A 23,246-nucleotide genomic window follows, 5' to 3' on the forward strand; every position below is an offset into this window, starting at 1 on the left:
CTCTGAGTTTAAGCACGAATTCTGAAGCAAATGTTGGCAAATTTGGAAGTGTTTCAGCTCTAAAAATGGAAGGATATAAGCATTATATCCAGTTCTCTCAATGGCTATTTTATATAAAAAAGGAAGTGATACAGAATAAAAACAATAATTTAAAAATGGATTTTAAGCTTGTGGCTTTATCAGTTTCATAACAATAAACTATAGTAACTTTGTAGTAGGTCATAGCATACAATTAACAAAGACGACCTTTGAGAATTGACTTCAGTTTTTAACAGAGCAGCCATAATGAGTACAATTATAATAACTGGTAAGAAGCTTTTACAGCATTCTGTAATACACAAAAGACAACATGGCAAAATAGAATAGATTGTTTTCTAAAGGCACCACATGAGTTTCACAAAGGAAATCTTATGTTGACTGTGATGTGTAAGGGGGTGATACAAAAGTCACTTGATGCCACACCGGACACCACAAAAATAAGAAAACCATTTCCTGATGTGCATCCACGTTTGCCTTTGTTAAAAGTCAGTGGTTAAATAATCATCAATGATGTGACTGAATCACAGAAACTATCTAGCCCTCCTCAATAGGAGTGCCCCAAGATAATTAAGCCTAAATACTACAAAGCATCCACTCTATGTAATGGATTGATACTTCTTTGCATGTAAAATGGCCTTACCTCTGTACTCTCCTTGGGAAAATTGAGAAGACAGTCTCTCAAGTCATCTTCTGTAGGGCTTAGATGCTTAATGAAACCCAGTTTAGAAAGACTAACTGACATTCCTTAAGCTGACAATACATACCCTGGGAAAAATAACTGTAACTTTCCATTCCAAGCAAAGTGGTCTAGCAATAGTGGTTCTTGAGTAGTTTCTGGTTCTACTTGTGAGGCTTTAAATTGTTCAGAGTCATACTTTGAGCATCAATATGCATTTTATGCACCGAGATTAATGACATCAATGGAACTCTCAACTGTAGTTCTTCAGAACCACACAATAGAATTTAATCTACAGCATGAATGTCTTGGACTCCTTCCACAGCCATTAATTGTTAAACTGCCAAGCTCATGTCATTATGCAGGGATCCTATTCAATCCAAGGAAAATACAGTAGTATGACTTCAGCTGAATTGCAAAACAAATTCTGATTCGTCCTGTGGTTGGAGCTTTGTAAAATGTTTATATATTTATAATGGGTTTCTATGTAGAGACTGACAGTATCTGATCTTAATTTTTGTGTCAGATCCTGATAATTGACCATTCCAGTATCCACTCTCCCTTCATTTCTGACTAATAGAATCTGGATTTTTAACTAGACACACTAGTAGAATAAAAGACTATATTTTCTAGCTTCCCTTGCAGCTAGATAGGGGCAATGAAAGCAGAAGCAGTAATGTTGTATGGAAGTAGAAAATATTTCACTGGAAGGGGCTCATTTGTACCCTTCTGCTTCCCCTGTTCTCCCTTTTCTGCCTGCCATAAAGTGTAATCAATTGAAATCCAATAAATATCTTGAACCATAAAGCAACTGTAACTGTGGATGCTGTGCATTTGAATGATGGAGGAGAAAGATAAAAACATCCTTCACTCTACCACATCACTGACATACATCCCTGAGCTGTCCACCTTTAGGCTCCTTTAACATGAGAGAGCAAGACACTTCTATTATGCTTAGTCTTCTGTTATTTAGAGTGTTCTTAAACCGAATTAATATAATGAACATGGAGTTTATTATTCAGTAAAGGCCAGGTGAATTAATAAACTAACTGGGACTAAATATTTGAACTTTTGCAACACCTGAAACTTAAATAATGTATTTAAGACAAATAAAAAGATTTAGTACTTTATCGAAATGGTAACAAATGTACAGGAACAAAATCTTTTACTCATTAAAAATACATAGAACTTAAAGAGGAATTTAGATCAATCATAGTGAGTACAATGTGTGGTGTAAACAATAATTAGTGAAATGTGTATTATGATAGGTAACTATCATATAACCTATACTTATCAAAGGTAACAAAGTGAGCCCAAAAGGTATGGGTTGAAGTTTGTCATACAGACATATTGTGTGTCTTTCTTATTTATTTATTTATTTAGTTTTCCTATTTGTTTTTCTTATTTGATGCTTTTGTGTGACCCATTCATTCTATGTCTATTTATATTGAATAATCAACTTCTGGGCTGAATGGAAGACTTTGGTCTTTCGGCTTTCATGTACAGCACACAGACATCTTAGAAAAATCCCCAGGACAACAGAAAATTATTAACATGCCTTTGATGTCCAGTGAATCCTTTCAAGTCTGATTTTTGCTGTGTACTCTTGAAAAGGCATTAAAATATTTTAAGTAAGCCTAGCAAAAGGATAGAAAACGTTAGATTGTATTTAAAATAAAATCTATTTCTTAGATTGCTTTTGATTATCCAGGCAGAAATTTTGTTTCAGTGTTGCTCTATAATGATAAGAATTTGTGTTTATTGTGATTATTTGGTCAGTAATATTTTGTTTTGGGAAATATTCATGTTAAATATTCTACTAGGATCTTAGAGTCATCCAAGCTCCTGTCTACTCCAGTGGTAGGCAGACCTTTGGGAAAACAGTTAAGACTCATTTCTTCTGTATAATCTCTGTATTATTCATTTAATATCTTCAAATCCTTGTTCTGCATTCATATGCAAATATCTGTGGTTGTGCTTATGTAAATTATTGGCACACAGTATTCACTCTAAGTACATAAGGCAGTGTGTAGATATCACATTTAATTAGAGTGATGTACCCAGGATCTCTTCAGTCAGCTACTGCATGCTCTTCCTTATGTTAAACACAAGTGGGTAAAGATATTAGATATTTAGGAAGATTATTTTTCTGGAAAACAATTTTTTTCTATCATTAACTTCTCTATTACAAATATACAGATGACCCCTCATTTACAATGGTTCAACGTATGATTTTTTTGACTAACAGTGGTGTGAAATCAATATGCATTTAGTAGAAATCATACTTCAAGTACCTGTATAACCATTCTGTTTTTCACTTTCAATATAGTAATCAACAAATTACATGAGATATTCAACATTTTATTATAAAATAGGCTTTGTGATAGATGATTCCCCAACTGTAGGCTACCGTAAGCGTTCTGAGCATGTTTAAGGTAGGCTACGCTAAGTTATGATGTTCGATAGGTTATGTGTATTAAATGCATTTTCAACTTACGATATTTTCTACTTATGATGGGCCTATTAGGATGTGACCCCGTCGTAAGTCAAGGAGCATCTGCATGGCTACTGAGATGGCAAGATAAAGATACTTACCCCTGTGACATCCATAACCTTAATGGCTGCAAGCTGGCCCGTTTTGACATGACGACCCTGTAAAGGAAAAATAATAACAAAAGATTTAGCTCTGATGACGAATAGTAGCGTTCAATTCCAACCATAAAGAAAAATTGCTTGGATCAGTGCTGTACTATGTCAATGGGGGGAGAGAGAAAGACAGAGACACACAGAAACACTATGTCTACTTAGTGGTTATTTTGTAAAACATCCCCAGTCGCTTTGTTTATTTTCACAGTGCGTGTCAAGTCAAATAAAGAATGCAATGATGAACAATTTGGTTCTACTTCCTCTCCAAGGCATTTGACAAGAGCCTAAGTGAGAGAAGGATTTACGTGGAAGGGGAGCTAGGCCTGCGTGGAAAATACACAAATATCTCTCTGTTAGAAAACACTTGGTAGATGAAGAAACTTTGGTTTCTTTCATTCTTAAAATATCCTGTAATGGTTTTAACTGGATATGATTCTGCTATAATTCACCTGAGACTGTTCATTTATCTTTATTTAAAAGGGAACCTAAAATAAAACAGACAACAATCAATCCAAATTTGTGATCAAGGAGACAGTGTTGAACATGAGGGCCTGCTTCCCCAAGGTGGGCACTTTTGGTCTTTAGAACCCCAGTGAAGCAGCAACCACAGGGCAAAATCAGAAGCGCGTAGGGAGCGCCAAGGGGGCACTCTCAGAAGAGAATTATTTTCTCTTTGCTTGCTTCTTGAGAAACCACAGTGTCTATATGTGACTCTCAGACAACAGCAAAGATGGTCATACTCACTACTTTTACATGAATTTTATATATAGTTTCCAAAATACATTTTAGTTATTGCTGCTATCAGGCAATAAAATGCAGCTTCTAAGATCAGCTGGGTTCAAAACCTAGCCACATGACCTTAGGTAAGTCGCTCAACCTTCCAAGCCTCAGTTTCCTCATCTCAAAAATGGAAATAATAATACCTAATGCACAGAATTATAGTGAGAATGATATAAGATAATGTATACAAAGTACTTGACAGTGACATATGCAGATTAGCTGTCAGCAGATGCTGGCTGTAATTATGTACGGTCCTGTCTTCTGATTAATTTTAAATGTTGTCTTCCCTACTGAACTATATGTTTCATAAGGCAAGCACCATGTCTCATCAATGTATTTCCAGTACCTGGAATAGTAAGGGCCTACCCCATAGATGCTGCGGCATGTTTATGAATTAACAACAGATAAGGAGGCATATATAATTGTGGTGTGGAAAAAGTGATTGGCCTGGTATGATTTAGATTCAGTAGCTGAAGCTCATGAAAATGTGCTGGCTTAGTTGGATCAAATTTTTTAAAAATTGTGGTAGAAAACATTATTGGGTCAATTTTGTAATTGAGAGCTCCTATATCTTCGTGCTCTCGAATCTTTTCCCTTTTTCTGCTACTTCTCTCCCTTACTACCCTAATTTTCCCCACTCCTCTGGTCTTTTAACTTCTGCCCACTCTGCCTGCCCTCTTTCTTCTCACATATCTCAGCTTTAAAAATCTGTTTACTCTGATTCTGGTAGTGCTTCCTTCCGCTTTTGACCCCCATTCTGCTGCCCTTTTTTCCTCCTCACTGGGGAAAGAGCACAAAGAAGGAGATAGTAGGTCAGTAATCCAATATGGTCACAGATACAGCCCCTCACATTTATTTCAACTTTCCTGAAATCAAGGGAGGGGGTGGCGTGTTACCTTGTAAAGAGCCCTGGACCAGAATCCCAGAGGCCCAGTTCTTGTCCAGGCTCTGCCCATGACCATCAGGTGGGTCTGGGCCCTCATTTCCCCATCTACAAAATGTAGGGGGAATGGGCTCAGTGGTTGGTGGAGAGGGCAGTGAGTGGGTGTCAGCACTACCAACTCTTTCCATCCCAACCAGCATGTAGAAATCGGCCGGGCGCGGTGGCTCAAGCCTGTAATCCCAGCACTTTAGGAGGCCGAGACGGGCGGATCACGAGGTCAGGAGATCGAGACCATCCTGGCTAATATGGTGAAACCCCGTCTCTACTAAAAAATACAAAAAACTAGCCGGGCGACGAGGCGGGCGCCTGTAGTCCCAGCTACTCGGGAGGCTGAGACAGGAGAATGGCGTGAACCCGGGAGGCGGAGCTTGCAGTGAGCTGAGAGCCGGCCACTGCACTCCAGCCTGGGCAGCAGAGCAAGACACCGTCTCAAAAAAAAAAAAAAAGAAAGAAATTTAGTTTTCACAAGATTGATGGGGAGAGAAGTGCCACTGCTACAGAACCAGGAACACTAACTTTCTTGCAGAGCAGCAATGCTACCTTTCCTGCAAACCACGAGTCAATCTTGCACAAGGAAGAAGTAGCAACAGCGTCCTCTTTTGAGTCTGTGATGCCGTAATGATGACCCTTGCAAAGGAATCAACAGCTTTGTAACCAACAGTGGACTTTAAAGTAATGGCTATAAATCATGTCTTAAATAATGGCTTCATCTACTAAAGCACTGAAAGAGGGTAGGGATAATGTAGGCAAATACAGAAGGTCTGTCTGATATTATACAGCTGATTTGCATTGAAATTATTTTAATGGTATGTGTAACAGGATACAGACAAACCACTGGGCATGGCTTGCAAGGCCCTCCAAGAGCTGACCCCCTTTCTGCCACACCACCTTTGTAGGCTCCCACTTGCTCTTACTCTGTGGACCTTGAGAACAAACTGTTTGCACTTCTATAAATGTACTTTACTGTTTCTTGCCTCTCAGATGGTATGTTTTCTTGCTCTGGGGTGCCCTTTGCCTTCTTGACTCCTCAGACAACTTATTCTCTCTTTCTAGATTCAATTAAAGTACTCTGTCCTCTGATACCTCACTGTCAATTCCTCATCACCTCTGTCTATCAATGAACATGTCCCTGGGTGTATTATTCCAAGGACCCCAAAGGATTAATAGCCCTCTCTCCCTCTCTAGTCTTCCCTCCTCTCTTCCTTCCTTCCCCTGTGGCTCCATTTGTAGCCCAACCTTCTTCCCAAATAAAACCTTAAGTGAACTCCCCTGGTTCAAGCAGGGACTTGAGCACCCAACTGTAGTCTGCTCTACCTCCCAATTCCCCTCATTCCTGAGGGAGTCCCTGAGGCATGTCTGCCAGAATGCACTTTGAGAGACTTTGCAGTAGTTTTTTTAAGTCCTTAAGAAGCAGGAAATCCTCTTTGAGTGAATAATTTGTTACAAGGACACCTCAACACCTAGTTCTTTCCATCAGCAGCCTAGGGCTGAGCTAGCCTATGGTACTGGCCCAAGGCCAGAGATGAGGCAGGATAAAAGTGACCTGTATTACATTTCAAACACAGGCAGTGGGCAGTTCTTGTGGAAATAAATAAAATATCAGCTCTTTTAAAAAACTTAGTATACATGGCTTTTGTTGTTGCTATTGTGTCTTTTGTTTTGTTTTTGTTTGTTTTTTAAGTAGCCACTATGAAAGTGACGGAAGGTAACACTGGAAAGGAAAACAACATTATGTTTCTTCCATTTTAAATTTCATTTCCCGGCTGAAACAGCAGTTCTCAGTGGGTCTGACTGAATAATACGCCTTGGGATGGCAGTTTGGGCTGATGTGAGATCCCGGAGGTGGAACAATCAGCAGCCTCAGCTCACTCCCAGGCAAAGGCATCCCCACGCTCCAGAGCAGGAAGGATGCTGAGCTGCCACACTTTGCTGATCAGGAAAGGGCCATGAAGCAACTTGCCCAGCGTGAGGTGTCTTTTATATCGCCAGAGAACATCAGGCCAAGTTATGATCCAGATTAAGGCAGACTTGCAGGGAATGGCAGGGAGTCAGTCGACCTAAAGCTCACTAGGAACCTGAGGCACAGTCATTGTAGGACAGTTTTTAAAGAGGCAACTTTATAAAATCAGAAATGAATTGAGTAGGAAGGGCCCCTAAGAGCCTAATCCAGTCCTCTCCTTTTAGAGGCCAAAATCTCACATCTAAACTCAGGACACTTTCTCCTCCATCCCTCTTCTACCATCCAGCTCCCAAATCACAAATTTCTATCACCAAACTTTTAAAATCATTTTTAAAACAAACTTTTAATATTTTACTTAACTTGAAATAAATATCAAATCAGTCACCTCTGCTTTACATAGGATTTTTAATAACTTATTTTTTAATAATTATTTTTTAAATTTGGGGGCAGTGCAGCAAAGGGGGATGTTATTGCAATAGAATTTTGAAGGAAAAACGTAATAGTACCCCAATTCTAACGTACTTTTCCTTATAAGATAAATTTAAAATGCAAATATAGATGCCATCTAAATTTAGATCTAAAATACATGTTTGAAGCTCGTGCAGTGTTGCATGTCTGTACTCCCAGTGACTGAGGCAGAAGGATGGCTGGACTCCAGGAGTTCGAGGCCAGCCTGGGAAACACAGCAAGATCCCATCTCTAAAATGGACAAATGAATGAATGAAAAAAAAATACATGTGCAACCAAGAACTGAAAATTAAATTCTGAAAAGAAAAAACTTCTAAAAGGAGACAAAAGAGTTAAAAAAAATTCTCCATGAAAATTAGAGAAAATGTCCTGTCAGATTGCAGTTGCTAAGTCATTTTTTTAATAAAAGGATGAACTAAATTATTTTTTTCCTACTGAAATAACCAATAATGGCAAAATCTAGGGAACACACTAAATCTAGAAAAGTAAAACTGATATTCCGATAGGACCTCAAGCCTAATGTCAGATAATGACCTAAAGCATAAAAAGCATACCCACCAGAAAGGAACAAGAAAGGCATCAAAACAAGGGAGGCAGAGCCTTGGGGCCACTCAGTGCTGGGGGCATGGCTCAGTCTGGTCCTCAGACACACACACACACACTACTCTGCTCCCCTCTTCCCTTCTTCTCCCTCACTTTTGAGGCAACAAACTATGCTGATCCTTGTTCTACGTAAAATAATTCAACATCCAGGTGAAATCCAAATCACTCAAGTACGATTAACACAATATCCTACTCTTTCAACTCCTCCCTAAAATGAATGCAAGAGGAAACAACAGTTTTGTTTTAACAGCCATATGAGCTTCACCTCTGTTACTGTTGTTATTTTCTAAGGAAGAGCAAGAGGGTTTTTGAGCTGCTAGCCTAAGGCTAGCCCGGAAGACAGAATACTTTCATTTCTAGGTCACCCACATACATTTATTTCTGGCAAAGTACATAAGCAAACCATCTTTGTTGAAAATTCACACATTCCCCCCACTATCTTCATCCTCCTGCCCAAGGACCCTCACACACAGGTAGAGAGTGGCTCATTCTCCTTCCTATCTACCCTAGATTTAATCTCCACTTTATTGAGGAAGTCTTCTTCAACTTCCTAATTGCAAATGAGTACTCCACCTTTGTGTTTCCATAGCATCCTATCCCAACCCCACTGATCATAGCCAGCACATTTTTTTTTCAAAACATGCATCACCAGAACCATGAAAATAAATCAAATCAAAATGAAAAAAAAAGCAGAATGTAGAATATGTAGTAATGGCAGCTGTTGTTTTATGGCTCACCTGTTCTGATTCTATCTATCTATCTATCTATCTACCTACCTACCTACCTACCTACCTACCTATCATCTGTGTATCAATCATAGATGCTGCAGTGTGCCACCAAGATTCTTGAGTACAGACTGAAATACCTGACACAACTCTCAGTCCCTCTCTGGGAATGGCCCTTAGCCAAAGAGCCACCTCACCCAAGGTCATGCTCCCTCCTGGAGACAGGTGAAGGATGATGGCAACTTGGATTAGGATGGAAATGGTGGAGAATGTGGGAATGGACAGGAAGCCAAATGAAGAGAACTTGGGTATAGATTGGATATGTATTTCCCTTGTACTTTCATAGTGCTTGGCACAGCAGGGACTCAGCAAATATTTGCTGAAAAACAGACTGAATCAAGGCATGAAATTTGAGGGTTGCATTTGGGTTCTTGGTACCATCCACATGTCTACATCAGTTTCCCTTACTCCCACATTTCCCCAGCCACAGAGTGTATGGGACCAGATAGGGTGGGGTTGTAAGCAGGAATTATACTTACTTTGCTCATAAATAAAAAGCTGGAAGATGAATTTAAGTGGATGAAGTTCTTTTAAACTCTACAGAGAGACCAGAGACCAATTTACTTTCCCTTTCCATAGATCACAGAGAAACCAGAAATTGATTTTAGCTTTACTTCTGAGCTGTCATGATGATAGCAAACGTGAACTCTGCTTTTCCACTCCCAGTTGAAACTAAAGGTTAGTTAATATCTCTCTGGACATCTTTAGGAATGCTACCTTTCTTTGATACAATATGTCTTGAGGCAAAGAGGTAGACAAGACAACTTTATGAAAAGACTCCAAAGATCTTTATGATCAAGTAACATGAATGTTCACAGAGTATACTTGGCACGATGTCCATTCCTGAGTCTTCCCCAGGTTAAATGGAGCCTTTGTGTTTCCTTGGCCAACATGTGCCATTCATTGGTGGCTTAGAAACCCTGCTCTCCGTATGTGCAGAACTGTGATTCAGACTTTATGGCTCCCAGACTTGTGGCAGAGGTAAAGCAAGGCACTGACTCAGGATGGTGCCCAGGCAATTACTCTCCATCTCAACACCACTCACTGTGAATTCCTTTGCTTGGCACCTCTGAGTGACAGAAAATGGATTGTTTTCAAGACTGTTCAGGGGTAGGCCAACTGAAAGCTGAGACTCGCTTACAGACACGAAGTGAGGAAGAAGAGACTAGGTTTCATTTTTCTTTGTTAGAAACTAGGATTCTTCAGTCCTCATGGCTGCCAGCTTGGCTCAGTTTATAAATCAAAATGGATGCTTAACGGGAAAAAAATCAAATAGTCACAATTTTTAGCAGACAATAGTTAATGTATGCAGATTCCGTGGCAGGGAGCCTAATGCCTGTACCCAGGAAAGGCACGCACAGCTGAAGTGACAGCAGTGACGAGGCAGACAAGCTGAGGGGTGACGAGAGCTCAAAAGCAGAAGAGCCAGCCTCTGGGCCAGGGCCTTGAGCCAAGAACACACTTCCCAGTAACCTCCTCTCAACCCAAAAAATGAGCACAAAACCAAAGCTCTCACTGGCTCTCATCTAATTTATACCACAGAATTATCACAATCATCTGTGGCTTTTTTAAAAAATTTCATTTATTTGTTTGTTTGTTTGTTTGTTTGTTTGTTTATTTATTTATTTATTTATTTTGAGACAGAGTCTCACTCTGTTGCTCAGGCTGGAATACAGTGGCACTATCTCAGCTCACTGCAATCTCTACCTCCTGGATTCAAGTGATTCTCCTGCCTCAGCCTCCCAAGTAGCTGGGATTACTGGTTCCCACCACCATGCCCAGCTAATTTTTGTATTTTTAGTAGAGCCAGGGTGTTGCCATGTTGGCCATGCTGGTCTTGAACTCCTGACCTCAAGTGATCTGCCTACCTTGGCTTCCCAAAGTGCTGGGATTTCAGGCATGAGCCACCATGCCCGACCTCATCTGTGGCTTTTATACATTCATTTCTGGGAGGACTAACCCCCCAGGTGTAGGGGCTCAAAAGATGGGGACAAAATATGTACATGCAGCCAACTCTTCAGCCTCTCCAAATATCCCACTCCTCCGCACCCAGCACAATAGCCTTCCCTATCCCCTGAGCCAAGAATGGCACCTGGGGCCATAAACAGCATTCAAAACCCTGGTACCTGAACACTAGTCCAAGGTAAAGTTTACATACAACTCCAGTAAAAGGTGAAAAATAAGGACCCAGTGGTGATTTTTTCAGAAAACAAGAGGTATTCAACTTAAGTAGGATTCTTATTTTTGGTGTTAAAATGCCCATTTGGCGTGAATTCGGGAGGCGGAGCTTGCAGTGAGCGGAGATGCGCCACTGCACTCCAGCCTGGGCGACAGAGCTAGACTCTGTCTCAAAAAAAAAAAAAAAAAAAAAAATTAACAATCATATATTGGTTCCCAGTTTTCTTGTTGTTTGTTTTTGTTTTTTGTTTTTGTTTTTGTTTTGGTGGTGGGTGGGGGGTAATAGAGTGAGATTTTAGTACTCCATGAAATCTAAGAATCCAGGAAAAAGTTTTTTAAATACATGAACTTAGTGATAGTAGAAAGGTCAATAACCCTCTTAAGACACGAAAAAGGTTCTCGATACAACCTGTAAAATGTTAAATGTGAGGGCGTATAGCCCTTAATAACTTACAATAGCCTGTGTGAGTTGTATTGGAACCCACTTCTCTCTCCTCTGGGTACCGTAAGTCCCTAATGCCCTTAAAATGCAGTCCCCCAGGCACATGGCTTCTACACACTAAAACAGAAAGCCCCTCAAAGGCAGGAACTCCACCTTAAACCTGTTTAATCCTCGGACATTGCCTGGGACAGCATCTTGCAAAGGGTAGGTGCTAAATCACATTGGAAAACATCAAGTTTCTAGGCCTAGTGAATCTTGTAAATTGCCACAAATCACAATGAACAGAGATTCCTGTGATCCATCAGGAGCTACACCTGGGAGAATCTTGCTAGAATTTGGTGAAATGTCTACTTACGAGTGTCAGAAGCTTAAGAAAAAAGAGGACTATAAGAATGGCTTACGGTGTCATAACTGGAGGGGAAAGCCATGTGATCTGATGTGAGTGTTTTGCTCAACAAGGTTCTGTTTTTGTTTTCTTTTCCAAGTGTTAACTAAGAAAACTAGGTCACTGAAATAGGCCCTGGAGGCTCGCTAGAGACATTAGCATTCTGCATGTCATAATCACAACAGCTTACCAGAGGAAATGGTCAGCGAGAGAAAAATGCATCAAGAGAAAAGCAAGGTCCAGACGCTGCCCTGCCAACATCCATTCACCTCTGCCTCCTCTTTTCCTGAGATGGTACTAACTAGAGGTAGGACGATGCAACTGTTCTTGGAGAAGGAGGGCTCATTTTTAAAGATTTCAAATCAATAGCTCCCTCTCTAAGGACTACTTTATGAGGCAACTCTGTCTTCCCCTCAGGACCTCTGGCAGACTCTTTGCTCGCTCCATCCCATCTCCTAGCTGCAGATTAAGAAGATATATTACATCCTCTCCCCTGGCCCTGCACAGGGTTGCCAAATGCAGCCCGAAGCTGGCCCCTATTGTCTGAGATTTACAACCAGGTGATTGGGAGTGGACAGGGTTGGCTTTGGACCACAGACACGATAGGCTGGGGGTTGGGGGAAATAGATGATAATAATAATAAAAAGGCAATGCTGCATTTCATTTTGCCTAATGTATGGCTTCGACAGGAAGCCAGTCCACCCACAGTGCTGTCTCAATCATTTAACAGACTTCTGCAGCAGCAGCAGGAGCAGTCTCCTGTTCAGAAAGAAAAAGGACCACACTGGTGTCATGAGAAAAAACAAAGGCAAAGGACCACAGTGTTCCCAGCTATCATTCTTGGGGCGGCAGGAACACAAATGGGGACCCATTTGGCTCTTTATTTGGGCTTTTGATGAATAAACCCTCTCCCACAGTGTCCTCCAACCTCCAGCAGTTTTAATTAAAACAAAAGAAATGTCAGCAGGGAAAAGACTGGAATATAATTAGGGCCCACCAAATCTAAAGTAATACAGGGGAAAAAGACTAGTAATGAAAGGGAAGCTTTCAGGTTCTTACTGAATCCCTGCTCTGTTACTGACACAAAAATCAATTTCAATAGGCTTTAGTTGTATCTGAGCGGGAACACAGTGACGGATGAAATTTAGTGAGCAACTTACTGGAGTCATAATGATTCCCACCGGAAAAAAAAAAAAAAAAAAGACTACAGTGAGCACTCTCAGCCAAATGTCTCCCCTATAAGAATGGGTGTGTTTATTATACATACACATAACATGTATGTTATTAAAATTATATCTAAAATTTATATACCTAAAACATATATAGGCTGAGTGTGGTGGCTCATGTCTATAATTCCAGTGCTTTGAGAGGCCAAGGCAGGAGGATCACTTGCAGCCTGGAACTCAAGACCAGCCTGAGCTATATAGTGAGACCCCGTCTCAACAAAAAAATTTAAAAATTAGCCAGACCTAGTGGCATGCACCTGCAGTCCCAGTTACTTAGCTGAGGTGGAAGGATAACTTGAGCCCAGGAGTTTGAGGCTGCAGTAAGCTGCTACTGTGCCACTGCACTCCAGCCTGGGGGACAGAGTGAGATCCAATCTCTAAAAGAAATTAAATAAAAAAGATAATATTGTACATATAGAAATATACTACATTGTAAATATGTACATATGGAGAAGAGAGAATTTTAAAAGCTTTTGTTTTTTTTATCTCACAAAATGTAAATTATCTCTCTCAAACCCTTTAAAACAGTGGTTTTCAATGGGGGCAACTTTGCTTCCCAGGGGACATCTGATGATGTCTGGAGACATCCTTTGATTGCTATGACTGCAGCTGCTGACAACTAGTGGGTAGAGGTCAGGGATGCTACTAAATCTTCATAATGCACAGGACACCACCCTTCCCCAACAAACAATAATTGGGTCCAAAATGTCAATGGAGTCAAGGTTGAGAAACCATGTTTTAAAAGAATTTGACATTTAATAGGTGTTCAATGAATGCTGAAGTCTATGAAATGACAGATTCTGCAGTAGGCACTAATATTACAAAGATCAAAAGATAAGGTCTTGACCTCAGGGATCTCCCATGGCTTAAGGGAGGCACAGCAGATGAACTGTTCTTTCTTTGCTTAGTAGAATCTTACAGGTGAAATCTTTTCCTAAACCCCAAAAATGTATGTTCTTTAAGAACACGGGCAATACTATACCCAGTGACTTCTGAGACCACTTTGCAACTGACTTTTGTGTAAGAGGCCAATTCTAAGACTTTCCCATTTAAGCAGCATATTCTAAATTTTTAAAAAACCTAATGAAGTATTATTAGGACTAAACGGAACTTGGTTTATTTTAACTGGACACAATTCTGGCTAATTATATTAATTTTAGAAAGAACATCCTATTTTCATTTTAAAACAATATTTAGGTCTTAATAACTCTTAAAACTATAAGTAAACCTTCCAGGAGCTCAATTCAGAAACATATTATTTTGTTTGATTAAAATATAAGTCATGTGAACTTTTAAGCTAAAAATATAATGGTCAATGACAAGAGAATAAAGGCGTTTGCCTTTATCCAACGGATGTTCTTCAAATGCAGGGATATAGGAATCTTGCAATTGCTGTAAGTGATCTGTTTCCAAGAAATAAGGAAAGCAAAATTCAATTTTTTAGGAAAAATAAATGAACAGCATTATTCTATATCACTGATACCATTCACCACCTTTTAGGTACTTAAAGAACTCAAGATGGTCAAAGAATAACATCCAAATATAGACTCTCCAAAGTGTATAAAAGAAATAATTATGGCCTATTAATTGTTCCACCTGCAATAGCAGAAGACCCAGATCTCTGCAAAGGCTGAAAATATCTCTCCCCCTCCAACAGATGTCTTCTGTGTCAGCACAGACTGCATTTGCGATTGTGCTTTCTGAGCAAAGACCTGCATATTGTTCTTTGGGGAGGAGGGTGAGAGGACAAAAAGGACGTTAGAAAACTGAAAGTTGTTTTATAAATGCAGGATGGCTCTTACATATTCCTAATCTTTCAAAGTGATGGCCATCATAGACTACAGCAATTTGTCAGCAAACACATCCATCCCTGGGAAGCTAGTTGCTGGCAGTAAGGAGTCAAGTGCCTCTCAGAAACCTGTACTTTCCCATCAGGACAGTAATGCTGAGAACACTTTGGTCTGAAATCTTGGGGGAGGGAAGAGGGTGAAATATGATGACACACTGAGAAAGAACAAGGGCTCTTTTAAGTAAATATGATCTGCCCCAAGCTCTGGGTAGGCCTGAATGGGAGTGTAGCTGACTAGTTAGTTAATGCATTAATTTATAGCTAAATTTAGCTGCGATCCAACTGTGACCTATCGGGTAGCTTTGTCTCAAGGAGGGTGAGTTTTCCCTGACTCCAGTGAAATTCTTCTCTCCACCACATTTTCATGCCTCCAGTTTAGGTTGACTCATCAGGGATCGTGAGACGGGCAAGGAGAGCATCTTGCTGACTCTTGGCCATCTTCTCTTTTGAAGCAGGTATTTCACATAGTCTAGGAAAGAACTGACTATCTGTAGCTAGAGCTCTACAGGCCCTATATAGGATGTGGAGGTTAAGAGGAAAGGCTTTGAAAGAGGTATGAGGTTCCCTTGGACTACTTAGTAGGTCTAGAGTTAAACCCTCTAACTGTGTAGAACTGATATAAAACAATTAACTCACTAGGTTGCAGTAGTAAGGATTAAATTACATATGTAGATACACTTGATAGAGTGGCTGGGTAAATGGTGTTATCACAGTGCTTTTAGTGTGACTATGAGGTTCCATTTCTGTTCTCTTCTCCTGCTATTCCCCCCCAGTCTCCTATTCACCCACATTGCAGGTCTAGCATCCTTCTCCGTTTCCTCCAATGTACCATGGGGACTTTACATGTCTCTTCCTTCTGCCACACTTGAATGCTCGCTGCCTTCAAGTCTTGACTCGAATGTGTCAAAGAGTCTCAAATGACTCTTCTCCAATAGCCTTTTTTGGGCTGCAATATCTAAAACTTCAACTCCACCTTAACTCTCATTATCCTCCTTCCCTGCTTTACAGATCATCTAACAAACTATACAGTTTATTTATTTATCAAGTGTACCAGACATTTCCTGCTCTAGGAGGGAAGTGTCTTGAGGGCAGGGCCTTCTCTTTGTCTTGTTCACTATTTCATCTTCAGTAGCAGATCAGTGTCTGCATGGTGGGTACACAATCAATATGTGCTGCATGAATAAATCCCTAACCTCTTTGTGGAAACGCGTTTCCAAGTCCTTCTGTTCTTTTTTTTGTTTTGTTTCATTTTGATTTTTGTTTCGTTTTGTTTTGTGACAGAGTTTTGCTCTTGTTGCCCAGGCTAGAGTGTAATGGCACGATCTTGGCTCACCGCAACCTCCACTTCCCGGTTTCAAGTGATTCTCCTGCTTCAGCCTCCCAAGTAGCTGTGATTACAGGTGTGCACCACCACACCCAGCTAATTTTTTACTTTTAGTAGAGACAGGGTTTCTCCATGTTAGTCAGGCTGGTCTCGAACTCCCGACCGCAGGTGATCTGCCCACCTCTGACTCCCAAAGTGCTGACATTACAGCACTTCTGTTCTCTTTTAAAAAATTCATAGCACTTCTTACTTGAAGGCATAACAACTCTGATAGAACAAGTACTATTACCAGACTTTAAAACTGAGGCTCAAAAAAACCAAGATTTTTCCAGGTCGTATTTTCCTTTCATATTGGCCTTGCATATAAGTCAAGGAAACAATAAGATATTGTCTCTCTCTTTTTAAATTCTATTTAAATTCTCTCTAATGTTTAAAGAATAAAGAACAGAACTATAAATTAAAATGCCTGATAATCAGCATATGTTTTCCACCTAGGAAGATTTATTTCTGTAAATATATATGTTTTATTTAAATATTAGCAATATAAAGTATAGAAGTAGAAGTAACTGTATCTCTAAGATATATTTCTGCTAGCAGCAGCCAACAGATCAACCTTACAGGTAGCAGTTAAGAATGAGGCTGTGCTTTTTGAACCAAAGAGAACATTTGATCCTCTTTCCCTGACATAAATGTGGAAAGATGGAAATTTTGCCTAAACTGTTAAGACCTCAGTCAGCTAAGGTCACCTGCACAAAAACATGAAAATTCCTTTCCTTCCTCCTCTTCCTCATTTTCAATTGTGAAATAGGTGTAGGCATATGCTCAAAGACTCATAAGCAGGAGCTCTTCTAACAGCACCTGATCTGAAAATATCAAGTCTAATTTCAACCTAGTTGCCAGTATCTGATTTCAATCACATTGGTTGGGACTTAGGTACTTACCTAGGATCCAAAAGATCAGAATCAATCTGCATTTTTTTTTTTTTTTTTTTTTTTTAGCATTTAATTCAGCAGTCTTGTGTTTGCAACATTAATGGTTTATTTCATTGGTGGCTTCTGTCTGCATGAGGGACATTAAGAAAATAAAATTGGCCGGTCCTGGTGGTTCACGCCTGTAATCCCAGCACTTTGGGAGGCCGAGGTGGGAGGATCACGAGGTCAGGAGATCAAGACCATCCTGGCTAACACAGTGAAACCCTATCTCTACTACAAATACAAAAAATTAGCCGGGCGTGGTGGCAGGCACTGTAGTCCCAGCTACTCAGGAGGCTGAGGCAGGAGAATGGTGTGAACCCAGGAGGCGGAGCTTGCAGTGAGCCGAGATTGTGCCACTCCAGCCTGGGCAACAGAGCGAGTCTCCATCTCAAAAAAAAAAAAAAAAAAAGAAAGAAAGAAAGAAAGAAAGAAAATTATCGCTCATATACGCAAAATAACTGAACTGCTGGCTTTTAATCATTAAAATATACCTTATGATATCCCAGGAACTCCTAACCAGAAAATCTGTCTTAGATTTAATAAACCACTGAGTGATAGTTATTTAAGGCCAATAATAACACAATACGTATTAACCACTGATGAGCATTCAACAAGTCACGGGCTTGAATATTGAAAAATATCTAGCAATCATACATGTGATGCTTTGAAAGATTGAATTATACCTCTTAAACATATTATTTCTGTTTTTACATTTTTAAACATAAAAAAATCTTTTTGAGAAGAATACATTTTCGGAAACAAATTCAGAAGCCATAAAAAAAACTTTGGAAATAATAAATGCAGTGGAGTTAAAGGAGTAAAAATACATGGGTTCTATTTAGAATTTGATCAGTTTTCAATTTTTCAATAAGGCTCTAGGCAAATCTTTTTAGCTCTCATGGATTTCATAAAGAATAGAAATAGAAATACTTGTTATGCCTGTTTTCCCTTCCAGAACTAAAATGCAAAACAGGAGTGTCCAGATAAGGTGAGTTCTTCTGAACTCCACATTCAATGGAGTTGTCTAACCTTGACAACTCCTGCCCAGGGATTCACAACATATCATAAATACATACACTATTCCACTATTAAGGAAAAGGGTAGCCAATAAAAATTTCCTGAAAGGGCATCATTTCTGTAAGTTGAAATGGATTTCAGTGCCCTTTGGAATGTGGTCAAGTTTTTACAAACAAAGGTCTTATGAAGAAATTCTAATTTCACATAAAATGAACATAATATTTATAGTAAATTTTAAAAAAAACCCAACACCTTCTTATCCAACTCACAAGCCACATTGTTACACAACTCCAAAAAGTACCCTTCCCATTGTTTTCTATATAAGTGGCATCTTCTGGGGTTCAACATGTTGGTAGCCCTGTTAATTAAAAGTTAAATTCATAGATGCCTTACTGAGCAGCTATTATATATAAAGCACTGTCTTCATTTCTGAGGGACCTGAGTCTTAAGTCAGTTTTATTATTAAATTATTTAAATTTGTCGCACAACAAAATTTAGCTTCATTTTTAATGGATTTTATTCCTAGAGGAAGGTTTATAAAAAATACGTATTTTTATTTTTCCCTGTTTGTTCCATTTTCAGAGGTTTTCTCCAAATCAGTTATGGCCAAGATCAACTCATGGCATCTTATTTGGGGGAAGACGCCACTAAAAGAAAATTTCTAATATATGTGGTCTTTAGGAAACACAATAATTAAAGAAAAATCTTGAGAAAAGAAATCCACCTTTATTAACTCATTGAGAGAGAACCATTGATGTTAGATCCAGAGTATTCTTCCCTAATTTACTTTGTAAGGTCCTCCGAGAAAAAGCTCAAGTGCAGAAAATAATTGAAGAGGATTGCAATTTTGTTTTTTTAGAGACAGAAATAAAATTTTAACTTTGTGCTTAATGCTATACTATTCTCAGGAGACAACTTGTTTACTCAAAAAAAGTCCGGATTCTAATACTTCTCAAACATACTCACTTATTCTGGGGGAAAAAACACTTTTCTCAAAGAACTTAATAAATGATAGCCAAATAAATGATTGGATTTGCTGCATTCCAATTTTATTTTGTACTGGCTAATACATTAGCCAGTACATACTTTTCATCTGGTCACATACTATTTCTACCATGACTTTAAGTAAATATACTAAAGAAAACTATCATGTTTTTGAACTCGAAATTTAATCTATTCGCCTCTATGTTGCAAAGGTGAGATAGAAATGAACTTTATTATTGCATTTCATTAATTGACACACCCATATTTGATATACTTTACTAGAAAAATCAACTCAATAGTGATAGGATGACAACTTATGGCTTCTCTTTAAATATTTTATATTTATTGCTAAAATTATTTAAATTTAATAATTTTAATAAGGAGTATGATATCATAGGGCTTGTCGAGATTTCAACAAAAGGCTTGAAATTACTACAAGATTATGAAAAAGGAGCAAGGAAGCCACAGAGAGATTTGTATAAACTTCATAACTGCTATTTTGCATTTAACTATACCAATAATGATTCATGAGCAATTTCTTCCTGGATTGCCAGTACTCTTAGAACTCTTAAGAAATACAGTATTAAAGCAAATGACTGGAAAAAAGAAGTCTGAATAAAGGATGCAGTAGTTCAGACGTGTTGTACTTCTACCTCCATTGTGTATAAAGGTGCCAGTTGTGTAGGGACTTGGGCTCTACAAAACAAAGACTTTGAATTTTCACTCTTCAACACTCAACTTAGGTAAGGATGTAATTAAAACAAATTCCACCACCTAAATCAAAGTTAGAGAATTTAGAGAATCCTTTGAGCATGATCTGAAATGATTTGGTAAACAGCACAATCAGGGAAAACTGTTAAGACATACATTGCCTCAGGAATGGGTTGATAAAAAAAATACATAATAACATACAAATACATGAATGTCACCAGAAGAGCTGATCACCTTATCATACTAAAAATAAAAGAAGCGATATTTAAACCATAATTTAAAGTTTAAAATTTTCTTATAAAGTAGATTTGTGAAGGTGATTAAAGGACCAGAGTTACCCAGGAAGGTTGGGACATCTTTTTAAGACACTTTTACAATAAAAAAAATAAATAAATAAATCGTCAAGAGTTTGGTATAATCAAGGTGTTATGGTTATTCAAATGGAAGAGGGGAAGAACAGATTGATTTTTAAAATCTGTATACTAATTTTTACAGTTTATGTATTTCTTTTCTGTAGATCATCTCATTTGCTTCTGATAACTTTCCTCTGTCTAAGAATTTACTTACTACTGAATGCCTACTCCAATACAGGTCTGAATAAAATGCTATTTTTTGCCCTCATGGAACTTATAGTCATGACTTTCTTTTGTTGTACATTTTCGGTATTATGACTATTTTGATTTAAGTAAATCAATATCAAATCCTGTTGGAAATAGGAAAGAGAGAGAGAGAGAGAGAGAGAGACAGACAGACAAGACAGACTTGGGGGAGGGGAATAGACGAAGAACGGAAGTAGATGCTTGTGAGGGGCAGCCTTGAAAACACACAGGAAGGAAAGCAAAGAAGCCTGGAGGGTGCAGCTTCAGGTAGAGGGAAAGGAGCTATGTGTGAGTGAGCGAGGAAGAGAGAGTGCTGTAGGAGAGGGTGAGAAAGGTTGGATTGTTCTGTCATATTCCCTGAGCCTAATTTGCTTAGATAGACATCATCCCAAAGCCATTCTCTAGTCAAAGAAAAACATACACCTTTGAGACAACCTGGAAACTAAGATGGCTCCACAAGCATGAGTAATAAATTAGATCCCACTGACACTTGGGTGGAGAACCAGACCAAAAAAAAAACGCCTTTATATTCATACTTCAAAAAAAAAAAAAAAAACAGATTCTAATAACCTCAGCAAAAATAGGAGGGCTGGAAATAATAAATAGTCTGTAAGATTTGTAGTTGGTAAATGAAAATTATTATTAATAGCTAATATCTACTATGTCAGGTTCTGTTATAAGCATTTTACATACATTAACTCATCATACTCATCATAGCCCATTATGCTGTTACCCTCATTTTACAAATAAGGAAATGCACAAAAAAGTTAGATGACTTATTGAAAATATCTATTATTTAACATAGGCAGCAACTCGTTTGACTTCTGCGTTTTCTTTATTGCTTCCTTTTAGCAAACAAAAAAAATATTTCTAACAGTTTCACTAGATTGAAAATATTTTCAGGAGTTCACTTACAATCTTAGTCTTTCTAGCACTAGTTTTTCCCGCAAGATCTTGAGTTTTCAGCTATCATTTCTCAAAATGGAGTTTTCAGAAGGCAGGTGGTAACCTCAGTCTAAGACATACAAAGTTTTCAGGGGCCTGGCAGCTTGAGAAGTTGATATTATGATGAAGAGATGGCCAAAAGTTCCACAGAGCAACCAACTCAGACTGGGCTGAACAGAAATGGTAGCAAAGGTAGGACTTTAACTCAGTCCTAAAAGATCAGAGAATAAGATTGAGGGGAAGACAAGGAAGGACATTTCAAGCACCAAGTAAAGACACTGGCCAATGTATGAGGAAGGGCTTGAATCTGTGTATGGCTATGACACCACGTGTATGTAGAAAATAGCAGGATATGCAATTGGAGAAGACAAAGTCCCAATCAAGAACAGCTTCCTGTGTCACGCTAAGGAGTACTATGATAAAGAGTTTACACCTGGGAGTTACAGGATCAGACTGGATTCCAGAAAGGTTACCCTTTCACCATCTTCCCCACTCCTTCCCCACCTTCCTACCCACTACCACCCAGATCCAGGATTGTAGTTCATCTGTCCTCTACCAAGATTCGGAGACGATTAATTCAGTCAGGATCTGAAACAAAGGCTGGCAGCGAAAAAATAATAGATCCAAAGAATAAATAAGAAGTAGAATCAACAGGACATGTCGATAGCATTCTGGATAACTGAAAGAGAAGACCTCCAGGAAGATAACATCTCTGGTGTGTACAAGCTAGGTGGGTAAGGGTGCCATTCTTTGAGACAGAAGACTCAGGGGGAAAACATGAACAAGGCAGGAGGTAACTTCAGTGGAGGACATACAAGGTTTTCGGGGGCCTGGCAGACATCCAGACAGATGTGTCCATTAGTCCAGTGGAGAAGGCTGGGCTTCAGGAGGTCAAGTCAGTCTATGGAGACAGAAGGACTCACAGTGAACACCAAGAAAAAACAACCAGGGGTGGGAAAAAAGAAAGTAGCAATATGACTGCAAATCAAGGAAAAGAGAAAGTTTCAGGAAGGAGGATGTGATGAGTTTCAAAAAGGAGGGTATGGTCAGAGCCAGTGCTGTAGAAGACCAAGTGAAATAAAGACTAAAAAGAGCTCATTCAATCTGGCGATTATGAAGCCCCTGGGACCTTAGACAGCAATGCAGAGACATACATCAGTTTGTACAGAGTGAAGGAAAAAATGGGAGGTGACTAAGTGGAGGCAAAGAGGGTAGAAAAAAGTTGCTTGGTCTGAAAAGAGATGAAACTACTCCTGAGGTCCTCACTGAAGATGTCTGCATCCTGAGAGGAAAGAGGCAATTCCGGGCAAGGGAGGAGACAACAGAAACAGCAGGAGGAGTCCTCTCACACAGAGGGAAAAGTCTTACATTGAGGTAGGATGAAAGAAGATAAGAATGTGCGAAGAAGATGAGTTTGAGGAGAGAGGCAGAGGGAGACCTGTGGGATATCTACCCAATGAGGGATACCTGTCCAATGGCTCCACTTTTTCTAAAAGACATGGAGGAAGGTCACCTGTGGAGAACAATGAAGGCAGGGGCAGTGGAAGGGAGAAGAGGAGAGAGGTGGAGATAGGGAGCAACTATTCCAGGGAACAGGAGAAGGAACTGAGCAGGTACATACAGTTGATTATTAAGCAGTGCTGAGTTGAGCTGTGCAGCCCAAATGCAGAAAAATAAACAGCTAGACTGACCTGAGGGAAGGGGTCTGCAAG

General features: G+C 39.3%; 1 protein-coding gene across 6 annotated transcripts in view; it reads right to left on the reverse strand.

Moving 5' to 3' along the window:
- The window catches only part of TNIK (TRAF2 and NCK interacting kinase), a 413,713-nt gene that overhangs the window by 166,794 nt on the left and 223,673 nt on the right, over nt 1–23,246 (reverse strand). For all 6 annotated transcript variants that reach the window (XM_033211704.1, XM_033211706.1, XM_033211707.1 and 3 more), the window contains one exon: nt 3,311–3,367. In XM_033211704.1, coding sequence (XP_033067595.1) covers nt 3,311–3,367 — 57 coding nt within the window. The remainder of the gene's footprint in view (nt 1–3,310; nt 3,368–23,246) is intronic.

This window comes from Trachypithecus francoisi, unplaced genomic scaffold, assembly GCF_009764315.1.
Source record: "Trachypithecus francoisi isolate TF-2019V2 unplaced genomic scaffold, Tfra_2.0 Lachesis_group0, whole genome shotgun sequence".
NCBI lineage: Eukaryota > Metazoa > Chordata > Mammalia > Primates > Cercopithecidae > Trachypithecus > Trachypithecus francoisi.